This window comes from Asterias rubens, chromosome 1, assembly GCF_902459465.1.
Source record: "Asterias rubens chromosome 1, eAstRub1.3, whole genome shotgun sequence".
Taxonomy (NCBI): Eukaryota; Metazoa; Echinodermata; class Asteroidea; order Forcipulatida; family Asteriidae; genus Asterias; species Asterias rubens.
Window position 1 is genome coordinate 10,370,359 of NC_047062.1, and position 27,794 is coordinate 10,398,152.

Sequence of the window (27,794 nt, forward strand, 5' to 3'; positions counted from 1 at the left end):
AAAACATTCCGCTCATGTAGCTGTTTAAATGCACATCACCTTTCCATAGATAAAGCATTTCGAAAAAGCATTTCGCAATTATGTATGTATTCGTTTTTATGCCCCAAAGTCGATGAGATGCAGGAAATGCATATACAGATGTGCGTGTTGACGCACCAGCTCATACAGCACGTGGATCGACGGGCATGATTATCTATCCCGAGCAGAGGTAATTATTCAACCAACCGGATTAGTGGTTGCATTCTAGGCCTATGCTTTCTCGATTTAACCAACCATCTCAATATTTGTTAATTCTACCATGATCCTATACAAATGTAGATAATTATATAATATCACTAAACGGTGACAATTTCATTTCAAAAGGTGGTAGCGGATATGGATGTTCACGCTGGAAGAATCATAATCTGCAACTGAAAAACACAACTTAAAACTGATATCCTTTTTTACCGCATCAAAGTGAAATTGTTCTCAAAATGCTTTGTACTATACCAACAGCTGCTGCACTGTTGTTAACCAAGTCAGTTTGTTTTACCACTCATTTAAATATGAAACCAACTTTATAACTTCCCTTTATGTAGGAGGCCAGAGAGGTTTAATTTCATACATTATTTCCCGTTCCTTTTAGGAAGTTCAATCAAAATTATGATGAGGAAATATTCCATTCGAAGATGGAAAACTTGATACGGTCACGACCGTAGTGTCATCTTTATTTCTTTGCATATGCAAATAGACCATACAAACAGATTTCACAAAGGGCTAAAGATCGATCATGTCTGTATACACCTGTAATCATAAGCAAAGTGTGTTACCACAAATCACTATGGAAATATCGATAACTCGTCTTAGAGAGGAAGGGGAAAATGTCAAAAATAACATGTGATGTAGGCCTATTGGCCCTTACCCATTTTACAATAGATAGAGTCCTCGTAATGTTGGTTAGGCATTTTTCTGAGAAAAATTGGTTTGTATTTGAGTTGACGTGATCCATTTCATTCAAAACTGACTCATGGATAATATTGAATCAGAGTGGCCTTGAATTAATTCCATTTTGACTGACAAAAAATCATCTTCTAGGAATGTAAAGAGTTGTTGAAATCCCGCAGTGACGTCATGTTTCACTCTGAAAAAAAAAACAGTTTTGAACCAAACTTTTATAGTAGGCCTACTTTGTCAATCGAGCCAACGCCGCTGCAAAGTTGGTGTGGCTACTCATCATTACCATTTTAGGCTACACTGATATAATTAATTTTGGGTTTTTATCCTGACGTCACATTATTTACCAAGCCTTGAAAAGGGTGACAGTGTAAACTTTCCACCATCGTTAATTTCTGGCAGGCAAGATAGCGTTTGTCATAATTTCCACATTGTAAGAGTGCTTCAAATAGTCTCACCGAGCTGAATAACACGTTCCCTTTTCTCATTCATAACTTTTATAAGGCTATGCAGTGCCTCTTCGATGCAGGTTACAAGATGATGGGCCATAGATACAGCGGTTTGAGGATCAAAGAAAAATTGACTATAGAACGGGATTTGAACCTCCGGATCAGCATGCATGCCGTGTCCTAGGGAATCTGCCCCCCCCCCCCCCCCCCCCCCCCCGGTGGAGATTCTGTACCCAATATTTATAGGGTAACTACAGGGTCCAATTTCATAGAGCTGCTTAAGCACAAAATTTTGCTTAAGCAACAAATTCATTGCTTAGTAAAATCAGATTACCGGCCAAGACTCCACCCAATTGTTATGCTAAGTAAACAACAGCTAGTCAAGTGTATATGGCAGGAAATTTTGGCCAGTAACCATGTGTAAAATAAGCGAGCTATTTTTGCTTAACCAACTCTATGAACTTTGGCCCCTGGAAGGTTGATTCAAAAGAAGCGTTACAAAAATCATGCGCCAAACTAATTATAATTTTTAAACCCACGAGTTACTTTTGAACGTGTTTGGGTCTTGTAGTGGTGTATATAGCTCTGTTTTTCAACTTGTGTGTGGAGATTTGTAAATTTATGCGTTAAAGTTGGTCATATTTATCTTAGAAACTTGAGGAGTCATGTCGGTTGTGAAAAACGCTTTTTCTGTGGGCAACATTAATTTTTTGCACGGCCGACTTGGCAAAAATTTAAATTTATTAAGTTTATTTTGTCCGAAAACAATATCATTGATTGGTTTTCAAGAGGCTGAGTGAGACTTTCTATTTGTCGAGTATTTTTGAACAATTACCATTTTTAAGCGGTGGTTGCTAAAAGCTGGTAAAACTGCTTGATTTAGCATGATTTGACATGTGTTTTCGTATTTATTTAATTTTTGTTACGTGTACATTATTTTGTCAAAAAAAGAAATTAGCGTTCCGTATAAAAAAAATTGTTGTCAAACTTCTCTTGTGTGAGGTTGAGCCTTACCTATAAATAGATGGTCCATATCGAAAACGGGGACGCGCTATTTACGAGTTGAGATTACTACAAAAGATCACCGAGACTACAGTACCAGCAGTGCAAACCGTTGTGTCAACGTGACATTAGTGCTGCAGGTACAGCCAATCAAAAGTGTCCAGTCCTTATTTGGTGAAAATGAAGTTGATGCCTCGCCCATCAAGTGACGTAATGCCATGCTGTGGTACGGTGGGCGTGCGGGGTAGACTGGCCCCTTCTATCTGGCTTGCCGAAGAAGTGATGAAGGCTCTGGGTAGTGCGTTGAATTTATTTAAAACATCGGCAATGCATTTAGCTGGTTCGCGCAATATTGGTTTAAGTTATGTCTTCCCTTGTTGTAACCAGCTAAGGTCAAAGTTTAATATTCGTAAATCGTCTAGCCCAGTACATGCAGTTTTAAAAGGGCGGCGCCAGATCTTCGAGCTGAGCTGAAATGTTGATCGACATTATCCCCAGTGTTTTAAGCATAAAATATTGGTTTCCGATATTTGTTTTAATACAATGACGCATTAAGATTATGACTTGCGACCAAATATTTTGGTGGTAAAAACAAGTACATTTGTACTTTCTATGTCCATGCATTGGCTCTATTTGCAGACTGCATATTAATACGCGTAAATCACCAGACTGTTTGAGACAGGCATTCCCATTGGTTAATCTTGTGTAATTTCTCTGCACCTTGATGGATCGATCCAATCAAATGTGCGGTGATATATTAGCGGTTCTTATAGTCATCCTATTTTATTTCATTGCTCCTCCGCGCACTTTAGGTATCCGCACGTTCTTTTCGTCTCTTTCCGTCGTGTGAATCCAGGAAGAAGTTTTAAGTCCATCCTTCTCCGTGTAGAAAGCGACAATTAATAAATCAAAATGGTAAGTTAGAAAGTACATCATGGACTTTCGAAAACAAAGGAATGTGACATTTATTTTGTTTGTATAAGTATTGCATATTTTAGTTAGTAATTTTAATAATGTGGAGGCAAGTCATGATTGCATGTCGTGTCATCGAGGGTGGAACCGGTCACGGCAACATCGCACCGTAGACGGGACAGTGTCACTGTCACTGTACTAGTCCTCCATGACCTCAATAGACACAACATTCCCAGTAAAACTGGGGAACTGTGCCCCTTTTTAGAAATTGTGACATATGGCATGTCTGGGTGAAATGGCAATTGGTAAAATGGGAAAAGTGTCCAGATTCATGCCACCACTTTTTCATTCGTTGTATGAGAGTTCAGTCGGGGGGGGGGGGAGAGTCGATGAGATTGAGATTCTTTTTTTGTTTGGTTGTAAAAATCAGTGAAAACAAAAACTGGTGGCCTGGTGGTACTTCTGGAAACTATAAGGCTCCCCCGTGAGCCTTATGCGGGTCTAATATTTTGGACCTCCTTAACGCTATACAATACGTTTTTAAAATCTGCGTTGATAGGTGAATGTTTTACGACCGTTCGCCATCAGTAGGCCTAACTAAAATTTCCTTTGTAATACTTACTAGTCTACAGTCCTACACCACCAGAAACTTTCACCACACACTCGATATACATTCATTCATGATGCTTGTATGGCCTTATTGTGGAGTTAAATAAAAAAAAACATCTTCAAAAAAGGGCATTTTCTGCTCGGTAGGCCTATTCACCTTTGTTTTTCTGCCGCATCGCACGTTTTTTGACTTCTCAATATGCTTGACGCTTTATCTTTTGATCACTTGGTCACCAAGTGCTGTACACGTGGGCACCAGCCTACTCGCTTGCCGAACTGCCAAGCCACGACCGAGTTTGACTAAACCATTCTGTAGAAGGGGTGTTATGCGGCAGTGAGTGTACGCTATATGCGTGAACGGCGGGCATCGTAAGCGAGCAGTGCGCACGTCTTGCCACCGGTATTTAGCCAGATTTCAAGCCATCAATGGTTGGGTGCTACATCTTTAGAGCGCCATCTACCGGCAGCTTGTATAAGATTAGTAGTTGCGATAACGTAACCCTCCTCCCAACGGCCGCCAGGCCGGAGGGTTACGAGATCGGTTCAAGCGGCAACAGTTAATCTGGTCCAACACGTACAATTTCGACAGCTAGTCACCAGATTTGCCCCATTTTTACCACTTTCAAAAATCAGTACACAAATCTGAGGGTACAAACTTAATCCCCAATGTCTAATGAACACTCAAAACACCATTGAGAAAATATTTTTGAAGAAAAAAAGCAAAAACTTACCAGATCCGGGAGCGAATTCCCAGGTTTATATTTTGAACCTGTCGCATCAGTTTGCAAACGCATTATTTTGTTGTGGGGCTAAACCATTCTGTGAAAGAGGTGTTACAATGTTGCAGTACGTGTGCGCGCTGTCCGTTTGCATTGCACGCCGTTCACTCATAATGGCGCGCACGCACTGCAGTACGTGTTGGACCAGTTTAATCGTTGCCGCTCGAACCTATCTCGTAACCCTCCAACCTGGCGGCCGTCAGGAGGAGGGTTACGTTATCGCAACTAGAAGATTAGTTGCAATAACGTAACCCTCCTCCCGACGGCCTGGCAGCCGTAGGGTAAGTTACAAGATTCTGTTGATCGGCAATTGACAACACGTATAATTTCGACAGCTAGTCACCAGATTTGCCCCGTTTTTACCACTTTCAAAAATCATGACACAAATTCTGAGGGCACAAACTTAATCCTCAATGTCTAATGAACAATCAAAATACCATTGAGAAAATATTTTTGAAGAAAAAGGACAAACTTACCAGATCCCGGAGCGAATTCCCAGGTTTGTATTTTGAACTTGTCGTATCACTTTGCAAATGCTTTATTTTGTTGTCGAATGGGCACACAAATGTTGAAATATTAACATTTGCATTAAACTGAATTTTTTTTTCTGTTTTTTTGTCATCACCCATTCTCATGCCTGAATTGTCAAATGGCCAATTACAGCGTGCAGAATGGTTTTATGGACCTGATCTGGTGTACTGCACATTCACCATGCAGGCCTGATACTTCACGGAGGCAACGAAGGCGATTGCCTTCGTTGCCCCTTGTCATTGCCTTGGTGCCCTTGAAATGCTCCAGTAGGAATTTACAATTTCCTCATAGGGTGCCCTTTGCCAAAAAAACGAAGCATACAGCCCTGACCATATGTTGTGTTTGCATGGATGACCGGCGGGCGGTGGGATGTGCATCCGTGTTTTAACGTTTGTATACTTGAATTAACGTTCACGCTCCTGATCGTGGTCACATTATCAAATATCAAGACTTAAAAATAGTTTTTTATTTGAAAAACTATCTTAAGTGTTTTAAATAAAGAGGGATTAGGTTTTTGAAATTTGATTGAAAGTCAACAACCTGAAGATTAATAGGAAATCCTGTTTTTGTGTTTTTCCAGCCACAATCAGGAACAGCACTAGACGAGAATGTCAAGGAAGAGATCAGAGCATTCAAAATGGATCAATCGAAAGTCAAGGTTCCATGGATGCTTATGGAAATAGTGCAGAATGACGACCGCATCGATGTTGTCAAGGTTACCAAAAAAGCCGGCCCCTCTGATAATTTGGAAACCCTCCGGGAAGAACTAAAACAAAGAGAAGTGGTATATTTTGTATTGGACTATGAACCATCAGAGGAGAAGAGAGCGAAACACAATATCCCTAAAGGCAAGACTTACCCATTGACATGCTTTTGGTAAGTAAATTTTCTGACTTGTTATAGCAAATGAATATTGACCCCCTTTTCTGGTTAATTTTAACAGTGCTGTATGTGCACATTTCCTGTTGTGATTGATTAAAAAATGCACGTGAATGTATACGTGTACGCACGGCAACAGACAACACTGTTAGCAAGTGATCAAAACAGGAATTTTTTAATGTTGGGAGCTGTATTTTTTCACGAAATGACGGATTTGTGAGGATTATATGACGACCAAACCCCACCACAGAATTTATGCCGCCATGGAATGTGAATCTGTTGTGAAATTAGTGGCTTTATTAGGAATTAGTGGTAAGATTTTAGTTATGAAGCTTTGAAATTTTTCCGCAGTAGAAACGGGCCTTAAATAGGACTGCAACAATGTAAAATAAGCCTAGTACATGCTAACAATGCACCTTAGAGCATAATAAACCTTCAGCATTTTCTTGAGTACCGTTGTGGGTCTCATGTCCCGCGGCGTTTCGGCTGCCTTGCTCCGCACTTGCGTTGTGCCTCCGAAAATTTTCCTCTTCTTTTTTCAACGGGCAGTTGCATGCCTGAGAAGGGGACAACAATGGCTCAATCGCACGCTAAAAACAGTTTTACTTGGTTAACAGCTGCCACGACCATTACAAAAAAGGTTACCTTATTGCTTCCACACTACTTGTGTCCCTCACATCTTTGTACATCCTTCAAGACGAAAGCCTTGTTGATTGCGCAGTTAAGGGATTGCTGTTGCTTGCCTGGAATTTAATTTTGTAGAGGGCTAGGCCATTTTCATTTAAAAAAGGGCACTTTCATTGGAAAGCTAAAAGTCTATGGGAAACTTTAGAAGGGGCACCTTGGCCAAGACCTGGGCAACAGAGGCCTTGGCTTTATGGCCTTTCTGGCCTGGGTGAAATTCCAGACTTGTTGTTGCACGTGTCTGGAATTCCTTTAGCACTATGCAGGCTCATCCAGTCCATACTCACTATTAGGCCTGGGCGAATTAATCGTATATCCGGTTAATGGCAAATAGGTTTTCCTATCCGTAACCGCGAATGCCTTTTTTTTCTTAACCGGATATCCGCATAGGGCGCGAATAGCTATTTAAAGGGCGCGAATAGCTATTTATAAACCGGATAGTTCAGTAATTACAACCAAGTAACCGGATATTCTTTTAATATCCGAATATCCGCGGAAGTCGGGCGACAACTGATAGGAATGTTTGGTCTGAATCCTTATGAAACTTCTATTCAGACAGCGTAAAACAGCATAAATTAAGTATTTAACTATGCTCACCTCCGTGAAGAGTTCAAACAATGACGTTTCTGACGTAATTTGTTCAAAGATTAAGAAAGTTTTCCTTCACGTAGAGTCAATCACATCAAAAGAAAAAGCAAATCGCCATCTTTAAATTAGATCCGGTTATTTTTATGAATGAACCGAGTGACACTGTCTAAAACTAATATCAATCCGCCCATACGATCTCATTCACAAACGAACAGCGCCCTCTAGCGGCAAAAAAATATATATAAATATTTTTTTTATTTTTTTTAATAGCGCCCTCTAGTGGCGAAAAAACTATTTGAATATCCGGTTAATTTCGGATAGTTGGCCAGAGATATCCGAATATCAAAATTTCACTAATCGCCCAGCACTACTCACTATCACGTTGTGGGATTGTGTGGTTTGGTTGATTATCAGAGGAGGTTGGTTGTACAGTAAGCGTAGCTGCAACTCTATGGGGAATGCGTCATGTAGTTTTCAGTTTACAAACTGGTGCTATTTCTTTAAGCATTTTGTTACTTTGTTATGAATTTCATAGAAATTGTAGAATTTTTCGTTTTTTGCTTTGATATATTGTTGCATCAGAAGAGTCCAAACTTTTGACTGACTAGACTACATCATGCGCTGCCCCCAAAAATTTAGTATCCGTTTGTAGACAGATAATCTCTTTGCTTGGATTGGGAGATATTTTCTGCAATCATAGTCACCCGGACATTGAAATATAATAATAAGCCATAGAAGATCAGGTTAATTAATTTAGCTGGTGAAGACTTTGTCTATAAAATAATGTAAGACAAGCTTATAAATTAGGCAGCATTGGCAAAAATACCAAGTGAATAATTCTGGACAAAGCTTGGCGCCCTCAACTCACTCTTGAAATGAGTGCGTTTTCATGGTCATAACCAATAACTGGCCAGTAGTATACCGAAACAGTTATTGGTTGTAGCAGTGAAAACATGTTCTGCCCCATGTTCTCAAAATGTTTTCCGAGTGCTGATCGCGATATTAATTTGGACACGATTTCGATATCAGATGGATTTGGTTTTAATCGAAATATTGAGATATCGCAATATATCGATTAAATATCGCGATGTATTTGCTAGCTGAGACATCTTGCACCCCATAGGTTTGGAGTAAAACCAGAAGAATAGGTCATTAGAACACCTCTCTTATGCTAGGACTGTCTCTTCTACAACTTTCACTTGGAGTTTTAAGACTGATGATGTCAAATTTCATTAATCGCGATTATATCGAATATCGCGATATATTGTCGGCGATATATCGTGAATAAAATAAATCAATATCGCCCAAGCTTAGTGCTGACGATTTTGCCTGGACACCCGATAACTGTGTCTGGGCTCTACATTTTTGAACGGGTGCATTTGGTACTTTTAGAAGGGCACCTATCCGAAATTGCTTGTTGTGAATTCCGACATCCAAGTATGTCGTTATCAGTTTGAGTTTTCTCCCATTTGAATTGATTGCATCAGAAGATACTTAAAACTTAATATTTTGAGCATGAATTCTACCATCATTTATGTTTCGCCCTGCGACCCAAAAAATTACTGCAAGGCATCCTTCAGATTTCAAGCTAAATTTCAAGATCTATCAATAGGCAGTAGATTTGTTTGCATCAATGAAGAAAAAGATACACAGGCAAACTCATAACAGAAAAAAAAAAAAAAAAAAAAACATGGTTGTTTACTTGTTTCTCATCTGGTGAAATTGGTCTTAAAGACACTGGACAATATTGGTAATTGTCAAAGACCAGTCTTGTCACTTGGTGTATCGCAACATATGCACAAAATAACAAACATGTGAAAATTTTAGCTCAATTGGTCGTGGAAGTTGTGAGATAATGATAAAAGAAAAAACACCATTGACACACAAAGTTGTGTGCTTTTAGATGGTTGTTTTAGAGACCTCAAATTCTAAATCTGAGGTCTCGAAATCAAATTTGTTAAAAATTACTTCTTTCTCAAAAACTATGTCACTTCAGAGGGAGTCGTTTCTCACAATGTTTTATACTATCAAACTCTCCCCATTACTGGTAATCAAGAAAGGTTTTATGCTAATAATTATTTTTAGTAATTACCATAGAAATAGAACCCGGAGAACGCTGAGCTCGACCACCCTCTGTGTCTTCTGTGGACGCGGCGTATCAATACCGCGCAATATGCGCATATGGCAAAATTTTCATCGTGTGACACGCGCGTATGGCAAAATGGCAAGATGTCAGCGCACATAGACCATTTCTAGTCTTTTCATTGGTCAATGATGATGTCATTGTATGGCAAAATTGTATGGCAAAATATTTTGCCATACACCCGTTACGAAAATGGCGTGTGCGCGTCCATAAAAATGGTCTCCCAACGAAACCGCACGCACAATGAGACACTCAGCGTTCCCCCGGGTTCTATATCTATGGTAATTACCAATAGTGTCCACTGCCTTTAATATGCGGCAAAAATCATAGGGAATTGCTAATTCGGTAGGTTTCTTAAAAGACAGCAACTGTCACAGTTTTTCCTTGCAATGGTATTTCCTTGCCATGTTGCACCTGGTCTTGGCCTTCGTGCCCTTCAAAAGTTTCCCATTGACTTTCAGATTTTCCAATGGAAGTGCCCTGTGCAAAATGATAATGGCCTTGCCCTTTCAACATATCAAAAAATGAAATTCCAGGCCTGCATTAAAAATTTATTATTTTTGTTGTCTCTTCCTTTCAGGTCAATGGAAACTGCCAACATCAAGCTTAAAATGAAGTACTCATCCACAGTTGGAACACTGAAGTCGGCAACCAGTACGTTGAAAACGTACCTTGAAGCTCACGATTTCGACGATCTCAGTGAAGAAGCCATCGGAGATAAGATTAAGAATTTTTAAGATCAATGCTAAATAGCTCGTCCATGTAGCACTCTTTTATGGTTATTGATAGTACATGTAGTATGATCGGTGACTATGAGGGGAGGTTAAGAAGCTGTTATATATGTTGTACAAAATACAACCATTCTCCACAAAGCAAAGAGTGTTAATTTGTTTCACTTTCCCAATGTGCATTTTATCATACATCTGTGTGTTGCAAACACCAACGCTTTTTAGAAAAGCGTTGGGTGTTTGTCCTGGTGAATCGTGGGGAGGGTGTGTATCTCAATTATATAGTATATTGAAAACAAAAACAAGCAATTTTTTCTTGAAGGTCAAACCCCAGGTATAAATATATATTGACGGTGGTTGGCATGCTTTGTTTTAGTAGTTAACAATTTTTTTACAAAAAATAAAATAAAACTTAATATTGGGCAGCCATGCTTAAGACGCATGCAATGTTCACCCCCACTTGATTGAATACAACTGATTATGTAACGATTATTGTTTGGAGTGACACGCCTTTTGTTTTGAAGTTCATTTCTCCTACGGTCCATTTACTGTCGTTGTAGTTTGCTGAATGAAGCTACATTTTAATTTTCTCTTGGAAGTTTAAAAGTTTTGGGTGCCAGTTGTTAAAATTGTATAGAATCATCAAGCCATGTTCTGTTAGCAAAATTTGATTTGATTCAAATAAAATCAGGTAACAGATATCAACAAATTGGTGTATATGGTTCGATCATCATTTGAAAAAAAAATTATGTCAAATTATGACTTTGATTGACCTCTGAAAAATAAGCTTAAAAATTGAGCAAATCCAACAGTTGACAATTTAACAATACTTATTCTGAAAGTTAACATGTTTACAGATAGATTTAGAAATGCTGAGAGATTGACACTTGACGGCCTGTAGTTTTTTGGAAGTTTTACAGATAGTTTATCTTGTGTAAGAAAGTGAAAAACAAGCCCCTCGAACATCCAGGTCATTTTGATGACTGATTTTCTCACACACCAGGGTGGTTATTTTCAACTCGAGCATAAATTATCTGCAAAATTGCAAAATAACAAATGGCTCATCTTTAAAGTGTAAACTAGGGGGAAACAAACAATTAATAAATGTAAAATATAAAATAAAATGGGTGTGCGTTGAAAAAAACACAGGAAGGCCTGCAGGGCAATGTGTTTCCGCCAGGTTTATGCATGATTTAAGTTTGCATTGCGAGGAGAAATAACATTTCTTTGCGCAATGTAATCACGCACTTGTGAATGGGTATGACTGTAGTCTTTCCTGTATTATGAATCTACACGAGCTACCACCAAAGCATCACTGTGTTTGTGAGCATTTGTTCTTTGCCTAAGTTCTCATATGAAGCGTTACTAGCAGTCTAGCCTGTGAGGGGTTTGTTTGTCAATATTTGTTTTGTGGGAACACAATGGTGGATACTATGAATATTACCTTGTCTGGGAAAACAGTTGTCTTTTTTAAGGAAACTTAACTCAATGTGGTGTCACAGGCCCCTTATAAATGTACCCTACTGCTTTGCGTTTGCTTGCTTCAGTTCTCTTTAAAGAGATCCATGCCATCTAAAGAAAATCAGACGTGATAAGTTTCTACTAACATATAATTTATAGGCCTACTAGATAAAATATTTCTTCCTAACACACATTACGGCTACTCTCATAAGATCAACTTAAAAATGAGAATATTTGAGTCAGATTTGTTCAAGTAATTATGGAAATTATATGATAAGTTTTGATGGAGTATGCTCAAATTGTATGTTCTTTTATATACTTAGTTAATACATGTAGTTTGTAATCCGCTTTATATTAAAATGGCCTCCGCATTCATTCATATGTATGCACAAAGTCTCACACTTTTTCATTTTCAATGTGTCATTTTTCATTTAGCGAAGTGTGTTTATCGTGGATTAATGGGCTTCTCGTTTTCTAGACACTGGTTCAGGTTTTGGCAGAGGTGTAAAGTCAACGATGCATAAATAATGAGTCTTGGGAGCCTTTTATATTTAATACAGTGTGTGAAAGATTTCCTACAAGGTCATTTTCTTGCAATGAGTTGGAATGGTTTGCCTGGGTCATTTGCATTAATTAGGGTTTTTTTTTTTTGAAGGATTTTAGACACTATATTTTACAGCCATTGTTTTTACCACTGAACATTACATTGGATTATGAGTACATATGTTTCATTGAGCATGCCGAACATTGAGCATGCCGAACTGTACCTTCAGCATGGCAGTTCCCTTAGTCTATGATGTCATAATCTACAGTTAAACATTTAGTCGACTGTAACTAAGGGAATCGATGTGTGGTGAAGAGGTTTTCAAATGCAAAAATTCTAATTGTTCAGCGATTTCTTTCAACACAACACCCCTCCAGGCTCCAGCTATGAAATGGTAAAGCCCTCCGCCGCCCTCGGGTAAACAACTCCTTATAAGGGAATGCTCTTTCGGGTAAACAACTCCTTATAAGGGAATGCTGTGCGCGTCGCGTGATGTGGCACAACTGTTTCGGCCGTTGCTCTCGACCAATAGGTATGAAGAAACTGTCTTATAGAACAGGTGCAAGCTCGCGTGTTACGCCCATGTTTCAACACTTTTTACTGGTCATAAACAAAGGTTTATACACACCCACGTGACGCGCTCTTCACCAATAGGTATAGTGAAACTGTCTGAGGTATTTATGAACAAATAATGATGGACCGCAATAATGAAATACCAGATAATATTATGTGGCCCCAACAATTTGTATTTACAAGTATTGAATGAAATGAGAAAAAGATACAACCACGGCTAGAGTTGCATAAATAAAATCATAGGGATCTCTGTGGAGGAAATAAAGATAATTTAATAAGGAAATAGTGATCAGTATGAGGAAACAAGATAAACCATTTCCAAACTCGGTCAATGTGCGTTATAAATGCCTGGTGTACAATGTATTGTGCATGTCCATGCATAGGATGATTACATGACCTGAAGTTGCAAGGAACCAATTTGGTTAAGCAGAAAATACTGCTTACTTAGCAAAGGATTATGCTAAACAAGCCAAAAAAGGCTAGGGCACAACTGTTTAGACTTTCAAGCAATATTTTCTGCTTAACAACTTCATGAACATGTGCCCACGTAACACCTTTGTGCCATATCCCCCCCCCCCCCCCCCCCCCACCCCAATCACAGCTACATATTTACCAGTGTAATTTCTGCCAGGACAAAATTAATTCAATTTTTTATTTGTTATCTCACTTCACTTTATAGATTAAAATTTGTTGGGAAAAATACAACCATGATGACTCACTGTGATTCAACTTCTATAAAGGCCAAATTTACATTGTTGAATCATGGAGGAACTTGGCCCAATATTAAAATTGGGCCAACCACTTGTTGGTAACACATGTACAGTGTAGGAAACCCCCATGCGTAAGAATCTTCCAGCAGCAGGCTCCAACCTCGCAAGTGGTCCGTTGTCGGTTCTTGGTAAACTCGTGGAAAATCATTTCAGAAGTCAACACATTGCTGTTTTTGTCGTCATAAAAAGGGGTGTTTGTTCCATTCTTGTTTGGTTTGGAAACACATACAAAATGCAAACATTTAAATGTGGATGATTCATATTACATGTTCATGGGTTTAGGTCATCGCACCCGTGAATCATGCACAAAATGAGTTACACACAAAAGTTAAAAGTGTCATGAACATTCATCGTTTGGCTTTGAAGAAATAGGGTTGTAAGTATTTTGGAGGGGAAAGATTCGCTATCTTAAAGTAAATAGCCAGTCGTGGATTATTTATCTGTTGGGTGCGTAGGGCATCGATAGCAGCATCGGAAATCCGTCCCACCAGCCTGTGCCCATTTTCTATTTCCTTGTTTGGAAAAGGTGTGTACTATAGCATCAGTGTTGTGTACTGCATGTATATGTACATGTACTTGTACATGTCTGCTGTAATGTGCACTTCCGCGTTCAACAGTGGTGATTATTATACGAAGGACAAAACCACTCGCGTATTCTTTTCTACAACAAAGGGAAATGTCATGTACTAAAAACGTTCATTGATGATATATGTAACTGTGTGAAGGGTTGTTCTAAAACCCCCTCGACCCACGACCCACGACCCCCTCGACCATCGACTTTTGCGCGATCTTTTTTTGTGTACACCGAAATTGCCACAGTTCACAACCTCAGCCAATCACACACACAATTTTGTATGCTGACATCGACTACCATGCCTCGCACATCACAACAGCGCACGAGACACGTAGTATGCACGATCGGGCCTATGGCAATTGTGATGTACAAATAAAAAAACGCGGTATTTCCACGTGTATCTCTTGGCCGATCCGAGATTATTATCCCAACTGGGAACCTGCGTGTACCGCCCGAGTACGATTACGGCCAATTCATTACGTGATGATCAGGCGGACCCATTTCCGGCCGATCGCTCTCGTCCTGTGTACTATTCCCCCATGGTACTACTAGTTGCTTTAAGTGGAGCTCAAGGTTGTAGACCCGACCGACCGAATGGCCACACGGACGTGTTTGGGGTCCCCAATCGGTGTGCACTTGTCGTGCGGAAGCGGAGAGTAAATACTCCCAATTCTGTGTGGCTGATGCAGATAGTCGTGGAAGGAAGTTGCGTCGCGGGATCACACACTGTGAATTCTAAATCGGGGACTTAATTCTTACTCGGCCGTAAAGCGACGTTTTATGAATTCGGAATTGGGACATTATTCGAACACGGGGCGGACGTCGGAGAGTCGTGGAGAGTCGTGGGGGTCGAGGGGGTTGTAGAACAACCCCTGTGTGAAGGAAGGAATAATGTGATTCTAATGTTGACCTATTATATGGCCCTGTCTTTTATCGGCCGCGGCCTTGTCAAAGGCCGATGATAAAAGAAGTCTTTATTCCAACAAGGTGGGCTAGGGGTTTGGATGGCAGTTTGCTTTTGTTCTTCGTTTACCACATCACACAGAGGTCATTACTAGTCATTGTCTTTTCTATTGCATGGCAAAAAAAAAAACATTGTTTTATTCATAATACCATTATTTTAGTCATCAGACTGTCTTAAAAATTTAAATGGAAGACTGAATTAGATTCGTGAATGATGTCCATTAATACATGTCGTCAAATTTGCAAAATACAAATTTTGAAGGCACTGTGTTCATGCACTTGTTTGTGATTGAGTTTATAGCGTAGGGATGTCGGTGCACACGCACTAATCGACCAAGCGACATTTATTCAAGGTTTTACAGTTGATGACCGAGTGCGAAGGTCGAAATAACAGTTGTTGAAGAGGGGGACTTGTGATGTGCGAGGTCCGTTTGGGATGGGTGCGTTTGTTGATAACAAAATCGTTCCAGGTAGGCCAACCACAAAGCTCGGTGTTTTTGATGTTGGTGGTTGGTAGCATCGTGGAGGTTTCCCCTTCTTTTTCTTGACCTTAATGGTGGATATAGCCATGGAGGAATAAATTAGTTTATTCCTCCATGATATAGCAGACAAGCAGTTCATTTTATCAATTTTTGTTATGGACTCGAAGGGTTGGGTTTTGGGTTAGCCCCCCGCCCCCCTACTAAAGTAATTTCCAGTCAGTCACCACAATAAACCAAATTCAATTCAAACAAAACTGTTATTTGATATCACCATTGAATAAAAGTTGGACGTGGCTGTGAGATAATCGTTCACAATCATCAGCAATGTTTTCATTGAGAATACCTTAAGTCAATTTTGTTTAATCTATAGGGAATCAAACAAACACGGGTGGGCCGCTCAGTCCGCCCTTGTTTGTTCGTCGGCTTATAACCACGTCATCTCACATTGTGTTACAAATCCTATCCGCTCGTCTACTCGGAGAGCTCATCCCCGTGATGTTGTTACTATTTTGGGGTTAGGCTGCGCTACTGGCGTCGAGGGCGGTATGCTAGATAAGCGGTCGTGCTTACACTTACGGTGGAACTCTCTCCACGGCAAGATCATCGCCTCCCCTTCAGTTGAGGTATCCAGGGGATTGTTGACTGCTCACCTATAAGCAGCAATGAGTTGTTTTACTTGCACCTTGTACACATGCAACCCTGCACCGTTCATGGAAAAGTGTAGTCCATCGGCTTTACCAAGTAGAAGTAGAAGTAGTATCTCCGGCGGACACCTTCCCCGGGAGACCGGTGTCCTAGGGAATTCTGTCCGCCGGGCGGAGATTCGGTCCCCAACATGGGCGGAGGAGGATGATTCGACAGAGGGCGCTATAAGAAGAAGTTTGTACACAGTTTGCCAAATGTGGGGGGGGGGGGGTGAGGGTGTGGGGGGGGGGGTGAGGGTGGGGGTGGGGGGGGGGGTACAGTCGCCTGCCACACCAGCTAAAGTCGTCAAGCATGGGTTGCCATCTTCGGTTCAGTGTTGTTGAAACATTATTATAGAAGACAAGAATCACAATCTCACTCTGGTAACTCGCTGCAATTGGCAATGTTGCCCAACAAAATTTAATTCAAGAAATGTGAAGATGTGGAACATCTTATTGTTATGCTGTTGTCCCCAAGGAAATCTGTCCACCGGAGAGTTTGTCCCTAATTATATGAGAAATTAGCATTGGGCTGAAGGGGGGAGGAGGATTATTCAAAAGAGGGGCTACCAGAAGTTAGTACACAGTTCGTCGTATGGGTGTCCCAAGGAAATCTGTCAAGGTGCTATTAGGGGAGCCATTGCGCGACACGACACATTCGTCGCCTAATAATTCCTCTCTAGCTCTTGGGACAGCTGCGTGCTCCATTTTCAAGTTCCTGCAGCCAGGTGCATGTTCCTCATAATGATCTACATGTTGTTCGATTTGATGCCAGCATAGAGTAAGGACAGACACTCTATGTGGTATATTATAAGGGAGGATCAGGACGTCCCTTACATTACATTAGTCAAGTGACACCTTGGCCAAAATCAATATCATTGAGCTGCCTAGCACAAACATTAATTTCTAAGCATGACATTTCTTCCTTGAAAAATAACAAAACAGAATTACAAACCAAATGTTCATGTGATTTTCAGGATATATTTGAGCATACAACAGCTGAATATCAATAACAAGCAATATGCAACAAATATAAATTTGGCTGGTAACCCTATTTTGAAGGAAGACGTTTAATGTAAAGCAAATTAATGTTGGTGCGTTGCAGCTCTATGAAACGGGGCACTGTTCCTTGGGCCACTTTCCGTTCTTTACCTACTAGGTAAGCACTGGCTGTTCCATGCAAATGAAATCAGTTATTCTTTCCTTTCAAACACAATATTCAACCTACAACCTCACATTACAGGTAACCGTAACTCCCGTCGACCCCATTTACATCCTGTAAGATAACTTTGTCAAGGAAACTCAGGATTCGAACCCATACCCATTGACTTTTAAGTTAAAAACTACACACATAACACAAACCGCTCGGCCATGAAAGCCACAATTTGTATTAAATCATTATTTTATTTTTGGGGAGACATTATTGTTTTTGTTTGCAATACAACAGACCGTAGCGGAAAAAATCAGAAATGATTTAGTATGCATTCCATGATATGCTTAGGCCGTGTCCGAAACGGCGACTTCGGCTACAGCTATACGACTAGATCGCGCGCGTCTGCCTATTCTTCAACACTGGTAGACGCGCTGATCTAGACGTAGCTGTAGCCGAAGTCGTCGTTTCGGACACGGCCTATTATACTCGGAGGTGTTTGGATCATCCATGTCGCCCCCGGCGGGATGGGGGAGGGGGCACTCATCGTGACTTTCTCTTGCTGACTATTATTTTTATTTTAATGACTCAAATTTACCGTGGGGCAGATTTTTTCACGCTTAAGTTAAAGTTAAATCCGATTGCATTTATCACATCACCTGCATACAACATATCCAGGGTGAGGCCGTGTCCGAAACGGCGACTTCGGCTACAGCTACGGCTAGATCGCGCGCGTCTGCCTATTCTTCAACACTGGTAGACGCGCTGATATAGACGTAGCTGTAGCCGAAGTCGTCGTTTCGGACACGGCCTAAGACTCGAGGGGCTAGGGAGAGGTCCCTCTAAAATAATCCGACAGGTCATGAAACTTTTTACAAGCGGGCGTTTTCCCTCTGCATCCCTCGTCGCTTATCTTTGGTTTAGAGATAGGGTAATTAAACCTACTCATTAATTAAACGACATAAAACGCAGACAGGGTCGATTTATTTTGCTCATTGCTAATTGTTTTAAATTTCATGCGGCCGCAGCGGAGTCATTGCGTACAGTAAACTTTACAATAATTATTGAGTGGCTATTTTTGGACTAATGGTGGCGCTATAACACAATCACAAACCACACCATCATCTCGCAAATGTCTCTCTGCTCCCGGAATCAGCGCAGCATCTAAAACGTCCCTCCATCCCACATTCTCCAAATATTTGACATTTTCTCAAAGAGAAGGATCGTTAAAAGCGCATGATCACCAACGAAGACGACGTGTCTGCAATCGACAGCAACGCTTCCCTTTGCTCAAAGGAAATAATACTGTCTTCAACATCTGCTTCAATTTCAAAATTAAAGCCTTCATCATCATGTTCATTTTGTCGTGCTTGTTCGTTGTACTGGTCGTAGCCAGTTTAGGCTGAGAGACTGAGTGAGACTGGAGGAGAGAGCAGTCGTTGCACCATACCCGACCCTCGCGCTCGGACCCATACATACTGATAAATACTTCCAACTTGTGTTACCATCTCATGGACAGCTATTCTTACTCTATGTCCTAGCTGGAGGAATTAATTACTGGGCCTTGTTGACTTAAATGGTGGCTCGCCATCTCGAGAGGAAGTAAATAAATGTGTTACTGAATGCTGAAGCTCATGTGATTTATTGGGAAGATGGCTTCGGCTTCAGCAGATGGAGAGGATGAGGTTTCTTTCTTAAGAATTGTAAGTAGCATTTTGATTGAAGATGATCACACTAAATAGTAAATAATGAACCTGCTTGACTAAAGAGGAAAAAACTGCTTATCAATCATATCACATCATCATAAAAAGCAAGGTCTAAAAAATTTCATGAAGGAACACCAACACATTTATAAAAAAGGTGTGTATTGTATCTCAAATGTGACAACGTAAACTTCCTCCCACCGTGGGAGGAGGGTTACGTCATTGCACCCTCCCCCCCACCGTTGGGAGGAGGGTTACCTTAACGCAACTGTTGACATTTGATGTATGATATGACTGAATATTGTATCCTACCCAAGTCCTAACCAATTTTGTTCACAATGAAAGCATAGGCCTACCTATCGCAAATACTGCCTGTTTAGCTGAATGGCCAAAAGACATTGTGGGAATGAAAAGGGTGTAAACAGTGTTCCCTTTTCCTTCCCACAATGCCTGTCGACCTTTGTGCATAATCAAACGGGCAGCATTGCGATAATATATGCTGGCATAAATGAATTCATGGTAACAAACATCCCAAAAGAAGTTGGCAGGCCTATTTCAAATTTCATGGTGCTTATGCAAAAAAATATCCATGTTACATTTGGGATTAGTGATTACAAGTGGAGACTGGCTCCGATCATGCTGCAATACTAACATTTTTGAACTGTTGTTGTGGCGCCCCAACTGTAAGCGCCATGACACCGAAAGCGTTCTCCTACGTAGGTTTTAGAAGAAATGTAGAGGAACGTACTTGATCTGTTTGCAAATGGAGTGGACGTATGGCAACTTTTTACGATATGTTTGTGAGCTTCATGTTTCCGGGCTCTATCTGGTTTGATCGGGATTGTGCTCCAGAACTTTGAGCTTGCTCAATTTTTTGTACAACCATCCTGCCGTGTAGTTATGATGGAGTGGACTATACTGAATGAGAAAGACGTACTACGCATAGAATTAACACTCTAGTTATCAACAGTCCCAATTATAGTTTGGGCGATTGTCAAGTTGGGGCAGAACAGTGATTGCACTACCGGTACCTCCTCCATGTTAATTATGTGAAAACTTCAATGTAAAGGTAACTTTAAAGTCACCTGGAAATAGAATTTTGATTTTTTCAAACATAAGAGTATATTTAGTAACAATAAAACAATTTTTGTAGTAATTGTTTGTCACGATTTATATGTTTAAAAAATAATTAAAGTTGTTTGGGGGTTGACTCCGCCTACCCCTTTTGTGACATCAATCGAGGCAGACTTTGCCTTGATGCGTAGAGTAAACACACGTGCAAATGCAAGTCCAAGTCATTGAGTTTGTACGTTTCAAAAAAGTTGTTTTCTTGCATTTGTTTTGCTGCTGGATGCAACAAAACAACGGTCCGACGTCTTTTTCAGCACTGTGCAGCACCTTCTCTTCAAATATCGCGCCTCGATTGACGTCACCAGCAGCACCCTCTCGAGTCGGGCTTATTTTCAAATTTGTAAATAACATGGAAACTAATTTTTTTAAACCTTAGTTAATTGTTTATTCATATTCCACTCATCAAAACACATATTTTAGTGACAAAAGCTTTACTTTAACAAAATACCACTTCCAGGTGACTTTAAGGCCTGGAATAACAAGGAGGCCACCGAGGCCATGGACTCTGTTACATGAGGTCTTGGGCTGAGGTGCCTCTTCAAAAATTTCCCATAGACTTTAAGATTTTCCATTGGAAGTGCCCTTTGCAAAATATCAATCATGGCCTTGCCCTCTCTCAAAGTTGAAATTCCAGGCCTGAACTTTTGCGGAGATTGCCTGGACCGGGTTGTCTGTAAACTGTATCATGTGATGTGGCCTTTGGGTACAGAACACATCTAAGCAAACACCAAGTAGTAAGCACTAACTGCCTTTAAAGTTCACTTGTTCAGCAGTGAGTACTATGAATGAAATTGCGCCAAGAGTTGCTGTAGTTTGTTTTTGAGAGTGCATCAAATCTTTTCTATTTTAAGGAGTAATCCAATACATTTAATAGGTCATAAACCTCACCTGATTATCAAACTACAAAAGTGTTTTTATTAAAAGGTAATACTTCAACAGTGACTGATAAACAGAGTTTGCAGCAACAAATTTATTGTTGCAAAAAAAGTGTCAAAGTCGAGTAAAACAAAATTGTGTTTAATTAAAGTCCATTACAATGTAGGCCTAGGATCATAACAAATAATATGACCATAACTTTCATTTGCTCTAAATCAGGGTTTATGTACAGTATGTATCATATACACTGTACACTGTACTTTATCTGCTTTAAAAAGCACTTCAGTTTAAAGCCCTTTGAAACCCTAAGGCTTATCTGCCGGGTCATAACCTTGTACTTTGTAGCTTTTAGTTTCTGGAGTGTTTGAGGATAGTCAAAACTCCACTGGACAAAATATCAATGAGGATGTTTTTATTTTATTTAGTTAGATAATTTGATTGGGGTAAAGTGGGGTGGGTTTAAAGACACTAGACACTATTGGTAACTGTCAAAGACTAGTCTGTTCACTTGGTGTACATGTATCTCAACATATCGCATAAAATAACAAACCTGTGAAAATTTGAGCTCACTCCGTAGTCGAAGTTGCGAGATAATAATGAAAGAAAAACATCACTTGTCACACAAAGTTGTGCACTTTCGGATGCTTGATTTTGAGATCTTAAATTCTAAACCTGAGGTCTCGAAATCAAATTCGATGAAAATTACTTCTTTCTCACTCTACATCACTGCAGAGGGAGCCGTTTCTCACAATGTTTTACACTATCAACCTTTCTCCATTACTCGTAATCAAGAAAGGTTTTATGATGATAATTATTTTGAGTAATTTCCAATAGTGTCCATAAATGTTCATTCTGGAGCATCAATGGTTTTATTTGATGAAACTAGTAATAATAAAAGAAGAATATTATTAGTATTCATTTCGGTTTAACCCATAGAAACCGATGTATACTAAGTACTTTCCCAAGTTCTGTGAAAAAAATCCAAGTCAAATTACTCACAGAACTCGGGAAAGTACTGAGCATACAGTGCAAACGCGCATCGGTAGTTTCAATGTATATAATAAGGATAAAACAAACTGGAATATTTGTTATCCTGATGCAAATTTAACATTTTAAAGGTTTATTATTATTTAAAAAAAATTTGTTGTCTTCGCAACGGTCAATGGAACCGATGGTAGGCCTATTAGTAGCTTAGTTCATGGAGAGAACCCTGTCTATCTTTATCATGTAATTTACGGTGAAGGTTTATACTTTCGATCTTACCAATACCGTGTGTCTAAACAAAACTATACACTTTTGAAATGGCTGCTGAATAAAAAAAAAAAAAGGGTTATGGAGGAACAGGTTTAGATACGGATACCTTATGGATTCAACTTTCATAATTTAAAATTCAAAATTCTGAAAATAGTCCCTGCTTGGGTGAGCACTGCTCACTGAAGAATAAGTATCACATTTTGGTAAGCTCCAAAGGACTTATGTACATTGTGCCTCTCACAAATTGGAAGGCTAATTCCTGCCCAGCCTCATTTTCATACCCTTTAAAAAGGGAGCAGTGCTCACCCAATCATGAATTATTTTCAGACTTGTTGGTGTCGTGTGAAAGTTGAATCCAAGCTATCTATACATAAACCTTCCCCCCCCCCCCCGAATCATATTCGGCAGCCATTTTAAATGTGTGGAGTTTTTTTGTTGAGACACCCTGTATTGTGTACAACCATGAGTAGTGCTCAGATAACAGATTGTTATTGTACATGCCATGACAAGCTAGATGCATCATTATTATACAAAAATAATATATTCACCAATTACACAACAGCAAGAACCTTGAAAATCTTCAGATTAATTGGATTAAATCTGTTTCATTGTCTGACGGGTGTAGTTCACGCAGCGCAGGCTAGATGCTTGGGGTGCATCTGGTCATTTTTTACAATATTATTTATAATAAATGATTCGATGTTTGTTTAGTGCATTTGTTTTGCTTTGTGGACTCACTGCTCGTGGATGAAAACAGAGAGAGAGAGAAAATCAAAAAGCAAATAAAAGCCAGAAACTAAAAACTAAGGCCTGTTTGATGCTTCACGGAGGCAATGCTGTAATTTCCTCCATGCCCCATTGTCAATGCCTTGGTGCCCTTGAATTGCTACAATAGAAATGCCTTGGTGCCCTTTCCCTTTTAAAAACGAAGCAAATGAGTTTGTGGCCTCCGTGGTGCATTTGCGCTGAAGTTGAAGTGCAAATGACTGCAGTCACCGAGGCTAGGAGAAAACTACATTGGTCAGTTAGTTTACACTTTTGACGAGTTCATAGATGAAAGCGACACGGACAGTGTTTGCTCTCAGTGAATAATGTAAAGTATCAGCATACCTTATAAGCAGAAGCAATAGTACATGAACAGAACATTTACCTACAAATTAAATTGAATGGAATTAATTGCCTTCTTTAAATTGTTTTGTTATATTGGCAGGTGATTTTGGTGCCACATGCCTGTTCATACCACACGTACAAAGCATTTAAAGACAGTGGACACTATTGGTAATTGTCAAAGACTAGTCTTCACAGTCTCGCCGAATTTGCGAGATAATAATGAAAGAAAAAAACACCCTTGTCACACGAAGTTGTGTGCTTTCTGATGCTTGATTTCGAGACCTCAAATTCTAAACTTGAGGTCTCGAAATCAAATTCGTGGAAAATTACTTCTTTCTCAAAAACTACATCACTTCAGAGGGAGCTGTTTCTCACAATGTTTTATACTATCCACCTCTCCATTACTCGTAATCAAGAAAGGTTATATATGATGATAATTATTTTGAGTAATTACCAATAGTGTCCACTGCCTTTAAGTTTACCAACTAAAGTATTTATAAAAAATACAAAAATTTCAATGATTTTATCATTTTTGTTTCCATTTTAATACTGTGTGATAAGTTGACCCCGTGTCACTGCACGGTTATGCCCATATTTGGTGGTCTCATTACCACACAGTTGAGACAGGGTCGCTGACTGTTATTTCATGTTTGTTACCCTTGCACATGCTGTTCTCACACTTGAACTGAACATGCAGTACATGGTACAACATTGATGCCCGAATGCAAAGCAGTCATTCATTCAATTCAATAAATTTATTTTATTCTACTCTTCTCAATATAGGCTATGACATCTATATACAAAATATTGCACTGATTTTAAAGCCATTGGACACTTTCGGTAAACAGTATTGTCAAAAGGCCCACACTTCGTGTATCAATAAAACAACAAACCTGTGAAAATTTAGGCTCAATCGGTCATCGGAGTCGGGAGAAAATAACGGGAAAACCCACCCTTGTTTCCGCATGTTTCTGTGTCATGGCATGTGTTTACTATAAATCCGTAATTCTCGATGTCGAGAATTGATAATTGTTTTTGTTTTCTCAAAAAGTAAAGCATTTCATGGAATAATATTTCAAGACAAGTCTTTTACCATTACCTTCTGCAAACCCTGTAAGTTATTTGTAAATCTGTGAACTTTTATTTTGTTGTCTGTTTTGTAAGTGTATTTTTGGCTTTAAGCAAAATAATAAGCACTTAGGATGGAGGGAAAATAATAAATCCGGATGTAAAACCAAAATAAAGAGAGTGATGCTGTCAGATGAAGCCATGGCTTGTAGAAGACAGGCTAGACAGACAAACCACAAACACAGAGACAAGACAAACAGGAATACAATAAAACACGAAAACAGACTGGGTTGCGATGAGAGAATTATCAGGGCTTGACAAATGCACAAAACCAAAGGGCTTGTTGCTCGAAGTGTTTACTAGCATAGAAGTGTTCTTATAAGACCAGAATAGTTTAAAGACCCTGGACACTATTGGTAATTGTCGAAGACCTGTCTTCTTACTTTCTGTATTTCAACATGCATAAAATAACAAATTAATATGTGAACATTTGAGCTCAATCGGTCATCAAAGTTTTGAGATAATCGTGAAAGAAAAAACACCCTTGTCACACGGAGTTGTGCGCTTTCAGATGCTTTATTTCGAGACCTCAAATTCTAAATCAGAGGTCTCAAAATCAAATTCGATGAAAATTACTTCTTTCTCGAAATCTACTTCACTTCAGAGTGAGCCGTTTCTCACAATGTTTTATACTATCAACCTCTCCCCATTACTGGTTACCAAGTAAGGTTTTGTGCTAATGTTGAGTAATTACCAATAGTGTTCACTGCCTTTAACTTGCTGTTTTTATTGCTGTTTATCTGACTCAAAGTCAACATTAGACATTTGAATATTTGCTTTTTTTTGAGATTTTATTACACAGTGTTTTATTTTTAATCAATTGATAAACACAAGACTGCTGCCGTCGATTTCAACAAACTCTTTGACCGCGTTCCCACTGGATCCACAATTGCGAGATCGGGATCACGCAACAAGATTGGTTGCAGGCGTGAAATCGCGGTCGCGTTCCCACTTGAGTATGATCGCGCATTCATCCCCCTTTTTGGGAACGGAAGTGGGTTCAAAAGAACACTGTTTTACTCGCAAATTGCGGGGTCTGATCGCCCTTTGCGTTCCCACTAGACTTTTTATCGCCCATTAATCCAAAAGGGCGATCAGATCCCGCTTTAATCCTACTCCCGAGGAGGATCAAAATTGCATGATCAGATCCTGATCCCCGTTGCGATCCCACTGGAGCCTGTCAGGGTCTTGATAGCCCTTTTCTCGAATTGGGAGATCAATGCGGGGTCCAGTGGGAACGGGGTCATTCTAACTTAGAATTAATCTTAGGAGACATTAGTCCAAAGACATTAGTCAATATTGAACCCATCCTAAGCTAAAGAATTAATCCTAGCGTTTCGTGAAAATCGGCTGCTGGACTTGTCGTCTCTTGAGTTCACTGGCCTGACACTGAATCTACTGGCCTCTGTTCAGTGTAAAATTCAAGCCCTGATGTTTAAAACTAACGGGGCTAAAGCAAGGGGCAGATGAAATAGGAGCTGGACTGACTATTTAAAAGAGAGCTATGGAATTTTCATTGGTTATATTCGGCATGTATTGATTTGGCTTAACTGTAACCGGGTACCCTGTAGTGTCACAATTAATATTGCAGTTCAAACACCTTAACACATGCAGTTAATTTATGTGTTGAACACTGTCAATTTAGTTCGCCCCTTCCTAATGCTACAACACCCATGTCAGTAATAACTCGTCAAAACATTTTCTAGACTTACTAGAGGTTGTTAAGGACTACTCCCATGACTGCAAAGCAAATACACGCACAAAAACAAACACAAATAGAGACATTGTTTGTTCAGTGAAAGAGCCTCTTGGTTATGAAACATAATGTGCTTTTAAAAGTACATCATTCAGAAATGTCATATGTTGAAAACTCTTCAGGGACCTTTCAAAGAAGAGGAAACAATTAAGTACATTAAGTTCAATTAAAAAATACGTAAATATTATTTTCATAAAATAAAGTGCATGACGCTTCAACCCTAGCAGAGTCTGTTTCGAAGGTTAATGACAACACAATAAAACAAACAAACATGTGCACAAATTTAATTGCAAAAGGTAGGAGAATTTTTTTTAATATATCGCCAAAATCTGGAGTGATTAAGCAGAAAGAATTTTCCTTAATAGGGTACACAATCTCAGAATCATATTGTGACAGTAACGTGTTTTATTTTTTGGGTGGGGGGGGGATTTAAAAACATATCTCTTCAAAAGCTGCTGTACTTCGTACCAAGTGAGTTTTTATTGCCACTATATTTAAAGGCAGTGGACACTATTTGGTAATTACTCAAAATAATTATTAGCATAAAACATCACTTGGTAACGAGTAATGGGGAGAGGTTGAACGTATAAAAACGTTGTGAGAAACGGCTCCCTCTGAAGTGACTAGTTTTAGAGAAAGAAGTAATTTTCCACGAATTTGATTTCCAGACCTCAGATTTAGAATTTGAGGTCTCGAAATCAAGCATCTGAAAGCACACAACTTCGTGTGAAAAGGGTGTTTTTTTTCTTTCATTTTTATTATTATCTTGCAACTTCAACGACCAATTGAGCTCAAATTTTCACAGTTTTTTTTTATGCATATGTTGAGATTCACAAAGTGAGAAGACTGGTCTTTGACAAATACCAATAGTGCCCACTGACTTTAATTGGGTGATCACTAATTTATACCTTCTCTCTAAGCATGGCAAATGATGGACAGTTTTGTATTCACTCAGTTAAAAAAAACATTCAGAAGTAAAAATGGTCTCTGTTTGGGGATTAAAGCTGTAATTTGCAGCTACGTACAGAGGGCTTAAAGATCAAGTTGAGGTAATACTTTATGTACACATGTAAATTTCTTTGATTTCTGAAATAAAAAGTCACCTCCCCTCAAGGTGATCACCTGGCTGCTGCTTCTCAGGTTGTTATAATAAATATCCAAAATTAATATTCTTTATCCCCGATGCAAATTTAACATCTCTAATAAATATCCAGTTTTTATTTCTGAGGCATGCAACTACAGTGTGTTACAAGAAGATAACAAGTACATGGCACTGCAAGACTTTGCACAAATTGTAACAGAGTTGTTATTTTATGCATTATGTTTGATATTATGCATTATGTTTGATATTATGTGATTCTGCCAAAGGAGTCCATTGCCTTCAACTTTAGCAGCCTGC

General features: G+C 39.4%; 2 protein-coding genes across 2 annotated transcripts in view; both read left to right on the forward strand.

The window, feature by feature from the left end:
* The first annotated feature begins 3,171 nt into the window (after positions 1–3,171).
* On the forward strand, positions 3,172–12,099 carry LOC117295355 (depactin). The gene is made up of 3 exons (XM_033777959.1): positions 3,172–3,299; positions 5,796–6,091; positions 10,090–12,099. The coding sequence occupies exons 1-3, from the start codon at positions 3,297–3,299 to the stop codon at positions 10,244–10,246; spliced, it is 456 nt and encodes a 151-aa protein (XP_033633850.1). The 5' UTR covers positions 3,172–3,296; the 3' UTR covers positions 10,247–12,099.
* Positions 12,100–18,581: 6,482 nt separating this feature from the next.
* LOC117296707 (ryanodine receptor-like) overlaps positions 18,582–27,794 on the forward strand; it is a 33,744-nt gene continuing 24,531 nt past the window's right edge. Inside the window, exon 1 of the mRNA XM_033779750.1 lies at positions 18,582–19,140. Coding sequence (XP_033635641.1) covers positions 19,090–19,140 — 51 coding nt within the window. The 5' untranslated portion in view covers positions 18,582–19,089. The remainder of the gene's footprint in view (positions 19,141–27,794) is intronic.